We start from the raw sequence: 9,156 nt of genomic DNA on the forward strand, positions 1-9,156 counted from the left end.
GATGTGGGATTCGATCCCGGGTCTCCAGGATTGCGCCCTGGGCCAAAGGCAGGCGCCAAACCGCTGTGCCACCCAGGGATCCGCCCTGGGCCAAAGGCAGGCGCCAAACCGCTGCGCCACCCAGGGATCCCGGTCTTTCTGCTTTTAAATGCAATGTTCTTTGCCCAGTTGCTGACCAGCCACTTGAGTGTTGTGGCACCCCTGCAGGGTGTGTTAACAGCGAATGCTTTAAAATCCTTGTTGGGAAAATCTTTTATTTATTTGCCTTCTTATTCCCAGGGATGGAGGGCTGAAGAGAGCAAAGGTGAAGGATACCTTTAAAGAAGAGCAGCAGAAGAATTACAGCAAGATGATTGTAGGCAATGGATCTCTTTGAATTGGACTGAAAGCTACCCTGGTGATAAAATCTGGCTTCCTGGAACTAGCCCCTAGAAATGGAATGTGTTGGGGTTTTTTGGTGGGGGAGTGGACTATTGTTTTGTAAACTGTTTTGTTGTTGTTGTCGTTGTTGATCTTTTCTACAGGATGGATCCTCTCTACTTCTTTATGCCAGAGGCAGAACCCATCACGGGCCCTTTTTTGGCTTTTGTTGCTATAGCATTAGCTTCCTGAATTGTAAGGTAGTTTACTGAGTTTAAACAGATTCTGCCTTTTGTAAAATGATGATGTCATTGTTGATTGAATGAAATACTTAGGAGGGGGTGGAAAGTTCTTCTACAACACATTTGGAACTCACTGTGTTTAGGACTTTGTTGATATGGTAATTCTCAAAAAACTCCAAGCTCTTTTCATGATTAACTTTCTCACTGCTCCCTCTCCCCTTTCAATCACTTAAACAGCAGGTTTAAACATCTGTTCAAGGTTACCACTGCACTTATGTTCTACTGCAAGGTCGCGGGGAGAAAACAAACAAACATGAAGGATGGTATTTAGGAGAAAAGAAGGAATTTGTGGCCACTTGATCTGAAAGTTGAAAGCAAGTATAAATATTTTTTTTTTTTTACTAGTGTGTTAGAAGAGAACTACTATTTGGTAAGCTTTACCAAAGAAAAGTGAGTGCAGGTTTCTGTGTGTGTGCACCTTTATGTAGGCAAATTTTGAATGAACACTCTGGCAATTGGTGATAAAGTTTTAAGTTTTCCTTGTTTGTACACTAAAGATTTATATCTAGTGCCTCTCCTATCTACTGATTTGATTTTGTACTGAAACGTATTTTCAAACAGGAGAGCCTTTAACAACAACAAAAAAAAACTCACAGTGTCTTCAGCGGGAGTATGAATGAGCCAGGTGTGTGTGCTGCCCCTCACCCTCCACCCCTTTGAGGTTTATTTCAGAATGTTCCCAGTTTCTTAAACAGAAAAATAATGGTAAAATTACCTTTTGGAAACTGAGCCTTAAATTTTTTAAAGGGAGAAATAAGTGTTTCCCAACTCACACAGCATAAGCAATGTTTGATAGCAATATAATGCCATATTAAACTCTGAGAGTGTTATATCTCTTCTGGTAACCATGTACAAAATGTGAAACTGTCTTACCGTGAACATAAATAAATTCTATATTTCTAAATATGTGTTACATTATTTTCCCTCTCCTCTCCCCTGTTCTAGTTTGGGGTAAGTTAAATTCGTTCTTTTTATAAACAAGGATTGTTTGTTTTTCATATCAATGGCATAGTTAGATTTTATTGGACTGGAATGTCTGGGAAATGAGAACATGAACGGCTAGTTTTGTTTTTTGTTTTTTGTTTTTTTTCTCTTTTTTTCAGCCTAATTATCTATCTGGACTCTGACCCTGGGACTCTTACCCGGAGCAAGACATAGACTTCACTTAATTTGTAGGTGAACTCAAGCAACTATCTTTTAATTGACTATGGTTTGTCCAGCATAGCGCTATCAGTTATATTCTTATCGAACTGGATGGGTTTGGTTCCAAAGGAACATTTGCAAACAGGTTACCCTAATAGTCAGCTACTCTTCTGTTCTTACCCTCCCCCCATCCTTTTTCCCTTTGTTCTTACCCTTTGATTCTTTACTTTGATTTTTTTTTTTTTTTTAAGATTTTATTTTTAAGTAATTTCTACACTCAAGGCGGGTGAACCTACCACCCTGAGATCAAGAATCACATGCTCTACTGACAGGCAGCCCGGGGCCCTGATTTTTCCCTTTGATCTTGACTGAAAATCACCTAATCCATATATGTATGTTGGGGTGACTCTTTGTCTTGTTTTTTTTTTTTTCTCAGAGCAGTCCTTTTTCCCTTTTTCTTTCCATGTCCAATATAATTTAAATTAATGAAGCCATTCTATTAATTAGCCCAGTTCTCAAAAAACCTGATAGAACAATTAACAGCTGTTTTGTTTGGACACCAATAAGATGTATCTTTCTAAGAGCACTGTTAAAACAATAATGCTATCACGTATTCATTAGAAAATCTAATTCTATCTCAATAAGAACTTTTGTAGGTCTTTGATTTATACAACTAGCTTTTAAGTTGTTTGGGGAATTGCCATGCTGCTGCAAACTTGTTTTTAGAAAGCAAATATTGCTCAGATTTAGCATATGTTCCCTAGAATTCCTGTTTTTGCATTTACCTTCCCTAATATTGTTTTAATTCTTTTATTATTATTTTTTAAAGATTTGATTTATTTATTCATGAGAGACACAGAAAAAGAGAGGCGGACATAGGCAGAGTGAGAAGCAGGCTATCTGCAGAGAGCCCAATGTGGGACTTGATCCCAGGACCCCGGGGTCACGACCTGAGTCAAAAGCATACCCTTAACCACTGTATTGTGCCCAAGATCGCGAATCCGAGAAACCACCGAGGAGCCGACACCGATGCAAACACACGAGGGTTTATTTACAAGCTCGAGCCTGGGTCCAAGTACACCCGACACAGTGGAGCAGGGACTTGGACCCCGAGACTAAGAAGCACAGCAGTGTTATAGGGGCCAGTGGCCAATGAGATTGTAACAGACGCAGCAAGTTGCACAGTCATGTCGGTCCACACGCAGGTGGCCAACTGAATCACGATTCACCCTATAGTGACCAGTTGAACTAGCCCATTATTCTGGTTAGAATTGGCGTGCAGGTTTGGCGGGCAAAAGAGGCGTTTTCATTCCTTGGCGGTTAAAGGTCAGAGGTCCCGCATTCCTAAGTGTGCTGGTTTCTGATAAGGGTGTGCTTAATAGCTAAACTAGGGTGAGGGAGTGCCTTAAACAATAGGCAGGTCGTGGGGGGGTTTTACATGAGATGGCGGGTGTGGCACAAAATGGAGTTAGTCCTGTTCTGCTTGTCCAGGGGTTGGGGATTTTTGTTAGATTTCCTGGGTCCCACACACTGAACCACCCAGGTGTCCCCCTAATATTGTTTTACAATGACTTTAGAAATACTCTGTCCAGAGTTTAGTCTTCTAAACTTCTGAGTCTTCTGTAATTATAATGGGATACCAAGGATTGGCAGAATTTTGGGAGAAAAATCCCTTTAGATAAGACCTTTCATCTCACCCTTGCACAGATTCATTCATTGAGCCTCAAGGTTGCCTTTCTAAATTCCAACTCTTCCTGGCCATATTTACAGACACAGGGTTCTAGGAATGCCAAGATTTTCTGAAATGTCCTGGCACATCTTAGGATTGGATGAGCAACTGTGGTAAGAAGCAGTAAATATACTCAAAGCATGGGAAGTAGTCCTGGATCATAGTCCAGTGCAAAAAACAGTCTTGAGGGAAATTTTCCTGGATTAGCAGACTTTCCAAGGCATATTTATCTTTGCGTTGGTGGTTTGCCATCATCCCTTCCATGCTTATGTTGCACTTTGGGCATTCTGTTGCTAACTTAAGAGCTCTTCATTTGTCATGACTACAGATAATGTTCTGTGGGCACGAGGACTGCCTTTTGGCCAGAGTTGCTCTCAGCCGTTGTCTCTGAGATGTGGCTTTCTGCCAGGCCTGAGAAGGACGTGATGGGAGGTGGGCTGAAGCTGGCATTTTGGGTTGGTACGGAAAACTAGGGCCTGCTAAAAATCTTGACAAAAGCTGTGGGCTTGCTTTATTTAATACTAGTTTCTAATGGATTAATGCTAGTAGTATTTGATGTTATTTTTTGGAATACTGGTTAAGATTGATGAGATAGAGAGTCACAAAGATGTTTTCTAATTGTGGCTCTAGCACTCACAGGCTTTACAGCCTTTGACAATTCTCTGATTCTCAGTTATCTTCTTCTTCTTCTTCTTCTTTTTTTCAAATTTATTTATTCATGAGAGACACAGAGAGAGAGAGAGAGAGAGAGAGAGGCAGAGACATAGGCAGAGGGAGAAGCAGGCTCCATGCAGGGAGCCCCATGTGGGACTCAATCCTGGGACTCCAGGATCACGCCCTGGGCCTAAGGTAGATGCTCAACCGCTGAGCCACCCAGGCGTCCCAACTTTTAAAAAAAAGATTTTATTTATTTATTTATTTGAAAGAGAGAAAGTAAAATGAGTGAGAGACAGAGCATGAGCTGGGGGGAGAGGCAGAGGGAGAAACAGATTCCCTGCTGAGCAGGGATCCAGATGCAGGACTCCATCCCAGGACCTTAAGATCATGACCTGAGTGGAAGGCAGAAACTTAACTGTTGTGCCCAAAATTACGTATCCGAGAAACCACCAAGGAGCCGACACCGATGCAAACACAGGAGGGTTTATTTACAAGCTTGAGCTTGGGTCCAAGTATACCCGACATAGAGGGTCAGGGACTTGGACCCCGAGGTGGGTTCCAGCTTAGTTTTATGGGCTGGTCTAGGGGACCTCCAGAAGGGGTGGAGGAATTTCTCAAGTTCTGTTCTCTTTCTGATATGGGACTTTCTGCCACTTGCTTGAGCTCTGTTCTCATTCTAATATGGGGCTTTCTAGGGCGTTAAGCTGTAAACTGGTTTTTTTCCTGTAACTGAAGCAAGGTAAATTTCAGCTCTTATTCACAGGGGCCTGGGATGGCTGTACTTGTGCTAATGCTGAACTTAAAGTGGAATGGCCTTAATTTTCTCGGCCTCCACATAACCAACTGAACCACCCAAGTGCTTGATTTTTTTATTTTAATTTTTAAATTTCTCATTTCTATGAGTTATATTTGGCTTTTTCAAATGTACTTACTCTTGAATAGCTTTTAAAGCATCTGATGCTTATTGATTTTATATTTTTTTCAATAATTCCAAAATCTTACATCTTTTGAGGGTATAAGGTCTGTCCCCCCACCCCCACCCCCGTTGCTTCTCCTTAATGGAGCTTTATTTCTTTGTGTGTTTAGAGAAAAATCAATGGATTTTTTTTATCTTCCATTAGGCCTTTGGAACAGGAATCAGCCAATTGTAGCCTATAGGCTAAATCCTGCCCTCTGCCTGCTTTTGTAAATAAGATTTTATTGTAAGCCAGCCACACCTATTTATTTATACATTGTCTGTGTTTGTTTCTGCATTATAACAGCAGGGTCAAGTAGTTGCAATAGTGATTGAATGGCCCACAAAGCTTAAAATATTTGCACTCTGGTCCTTCACCCAAAATAGTTTGCCTATCCCTGCTCTAGGGTATTATCAATCTGGGACCACTTTAAACTAAATTATTGGCTTGAGGTTTATTGAACCATGTAAACAGTCAGAATTTAGCCTGTAAACCCAAATGAGAACCATTTTGTGGTTTTTGAATTCTCTGTATAATGTTTTTGAAACTCATCCATATTGTTGTGTTTATAAGCAGTTCATTCCTGTTAATTGCCAAGTCGTTTAAAATCCTTTAGGGAAAGTTATTTTTCCCTTTCACTTAGCACTAAGGATTGACAAAGACAGTCTCCCTGGCTGGCATCTGGGAGTGGGGGATGGGTGATTTCTACTTTCTTCTTCCTTAAAGAATGTACCCCTTTGAGATCAAGCTTCAAGGGAAGGGTCTCTGGTTGGAGGTTAGTGGTCTCACCTTGGGCAGGCCTCCAATTTTGTCTCTCATTCCTTAGGCCCCTGATGCTATGGAAACCACTGCTCCAGTTTGTTTGTTTTAGCCAATGCCCACAATGTGGAAGCCAGCAGGGGCCTCTGTGCTCTGCTGCTGTCTCTGGTTAACTCATCTGCTCTCTGTTTTTGGCCTGAGTAGTCATAACCTTCTTGCTAGTTTCAGAAAGCATTCAAAATAATTTTCTTTTATCAGATAAAAAGAGGGTGGGTTATATGCTCATAGACATACAAACTTAAGAAAGCAACAACTCTAAAAAAAAAAGTTTCTCTGAGCCATTATTTTATTTTTTAAAGATTTTGTTTATTTGAGAGAGAGTGAGAGAGAGCACGAATAGGGGGAGGGGCAGAGGGAGAAGCAGACTCACTGCTGAGCAGAGAGCCCTTTGTGGGGCTTGATCCCAGGACCCTGGGATCATAAGCTGAGCCAAAGGCAGACAATCGACTTAGCCACCCAGGCACCCCTGAGCCATTATTTTAATATAAAGAGCTAAACTTTTTCTTCAGAATTCTAACTTTTAATTTGTAAATTAAATTCTATGATGGGGATCCCTGGGTGGCGCAGCGGTTCGGCCCGTGCCTTTGGCCCAGGGTGCGATCCTGGAGACCCGGGATCGAATCCCACATCAGGCTCCCGGTGCATGGAGCCTGCTTCTCCCTCCGCCTGTGTCTCTGGCTCTCTCTCTCTCTCTCTCTCTCTCTCTCTCTGTGACTATCATAAATAAATTAAAAAAAAATAAAAATAAATAAATTCTATGATGAAGGTACACAGGAAGATACTGACCAACACTGGAAAAGCTGTTCAACTTTTGGTGTCTGGAGAGAATAAGTAACCTATGGTATGCAAGCAGCTGAAAGCAGCTGCAGGCTCAGGGGCATTCTCTGCTTTGTGATAAGTGGCAAATTCTCTTGATGCCCAGGTTATACCCTGGGTGGAGGTCCTGTCAAGGCCTTTTATGGCACATCATGGGGGTCAAACATCCCTGTGATGGGCGCTCCTTTGCTGTTAATAGGAAGCATAGAGCAATTTTGGCTACTTGTTGGCCTCTTGGCTCTATATCTGGAAAAGATGCCAGGATAGCTTTGAAAATAGAGCATGTATCCTATCTTGGTGAACTAAAATATTTTAGATCCCTTTGAGACCCCCACACTATGATTAAAGAGTGAGAGGTGTCAGGAAGAGTGGGACCAAAGAGTCAGTCTCCTCTCAAGGTTGAATATGATATGTATTTCTTTTGAAAATAAATGAATTTAATTTTTTTTGGAAAAGCTTTGAAAATCCTGTCCTTGACTTGGTTAAGATACATCCTTGCCAGTTACAAAAATCAATTGGGAATCATAGGTTAGAGTTGGGAAAGCTCTCAATTACCGTTTCTCTGGCTTTATAAAGTAAAATGCAGATATTTGGTGCCTGCAGAGTCCATCACTGTTCTGGGCCAGGGGACACAGCAATGACAGAGAAAGACAAATCGCTGGGTTCATAGAAATCTACTGAAGCAGATGGAAAATTTAAAAAAATCAAGAAACAAACGATGGACAAAGCCATCACAATGAATTCATAGTGGCCTTTACTTTTTTTTCAGATAAGCCTGGGATAGTAAATGCCTAAACGTTCCTTAGAGTTTACAGAAAGTATACTACAGTTACACAGTGTCGATGGAATCATGCTCTGTGATTGGAAGAAGGTAGTGAACCTAAGCTCTGTGGAGCACATACCTACAATGCTTATGGCTGAATCGACTGAGCATTTGACCTTGGTTAAGGCTTGTTTATCACAGCCATCTTTTGATGCAGCAGGCCTGACGTCTAGCTGTTGCTAAATCAGGCACAAGTGAAAGAGTACCAAGTTACCTAACTGGAAGGAATTTTCATTGCTAGTTGTTTATGAGGCGGGTTCTCAAATTGTTCCTGAAGAGCCAGAATTTTGCTCAGGATGAGGCAGGGGAATGGCTTCGAAACCCTGTTTTATCCAGTAGGTTCTACAGTAATTTAGTTCACCAAAGGAGTGACAAATGAGATACCATAGCTTCTGCTGATATATTCCTTGGTTTAATACCTCTTTTTGGAAAATGCTTCTAATAGTGATTTTGCATAGATATTTGACACATATTTGATGAAATGCAAATAATGGCGGATTCTGTTAGTCCTGAGGCTCTACACTGTCCAAGACAGGAATCTGCACTACAGAAGCTTAGAACCCCGAAGTAGAGACAGGACCACTAAGCAAAAGAGGAAGCACAAGGCCTATGGGGTTTGTTTTGTTTTGTCTTTTTGTCTGTCCCAGGAGGAATGTGCTGTGGGAGTCCGGAGAAGTGATTGATGCTGGGGATGGAGATGTGTGGGAGGGAACACATTGAGCAAGCTGTGGAGGATGAATAAGTGCTTTCTGGGGAAATTAGGGAAAACGCAGGTGAATGGATTCCTTGTTCTGTACATAGACCACACCTCCCCTGCCCTGGCCCAAACAAAACAAAAACCTGAATAGGAGAGGGATGCTTATAATCACAGAACTGTTTGCCTCTGAAATGTCCCCCTTTTGTATTTGCAGAGCCATTTATTTGCTTTTTCTACCTCTACTACCCGAACCCAAGCCAACATTGTCCCTCACCTGGGCCACAGTAAGAATCTTGCAACTGATCTCCCTGCCTCTGTTCTTGGCTCCAAAATTGTCTCTTTGGTCAAAAGCCCCTAGTGTGAGCATTTTAAGTTGTAACTGAATCATGTCACTCCCACATTCAAAACTCTCTGATGGTTTCCCATCACACTGAGAATAAAATCTAGAATCCTCTTCTGACCTCCAAGGCCTTGCTATGGAAGATCTGGTCACTGGTCACCCCCTCAGCCCGATTTCTGACATTCTTTCCTTTGTTCAACTTCTTCCCACACTCTGGCCTTTTTGTTCTTTTTCGAAGCCAACAAGAATATTCATGCCTCAGGGTCTGGACACTTCTTATGTAAGCTTAGGATGTTCTTCTCCCAGAAGTCTGCAAAGCTCCTTTCTATTTCATTTATCTGCTCAAATATCCCCTCCAGGCATGGCCATCTACTGGGTGTGTAGCAGCCCTTACCACTCCCGATCCTCTGACCCTGCTTTTCTTTCTTTCTTTTTCTTTCTTTCCATTAGCACTTATTTCCAAACATTATGTATTCATTCTATGCATTCTCCACTACACAGTAAGCCTAATATT

General features: G+C 41.8%; 1 protein-coding gene across 2 annotated transcripts in view; it reads left to right on the forward strand.

The window, feature by feature from the left end:
• Nucleotides 1-1,566, forward strand: part of GPAT3 (glycerol-3-phosphate acyltransferase 3) — a 62,169-nt gene extending 60,603 nt beyond the window's left edge. For both annotated transcript variants that reach the window (XM_041760213.1, XM_041760212.1), the window contains exon 13: nt 280-1,566. In XM_041760213.1, coding sequence (XP_041616147.1) covers nt 280-376 — 97 coding nt within the window. In that variant the 3' untranslated portion in view covers nt 377-1,566. The remainder of the gene's footprint in view (nt 1-279) is intronic.
• The last annotated feature ends 7,590 nt before the right edge of the window (nt 1,567-9,156 follow it).

Source organism: Vulpes lagopus, chromosome 6 (assembly GCF_018345385.1).
Source record: "Vulpes lagopus strain Blue_001 chromosome 6, ASM1834538v1, whole genome shotgun sequence".
Lineage (NCBI taxonomy): Eukaryota > Metazoa > Chordata > Mammalia > Carnivora > Canidae > Vulpes > Vulpes lagopus.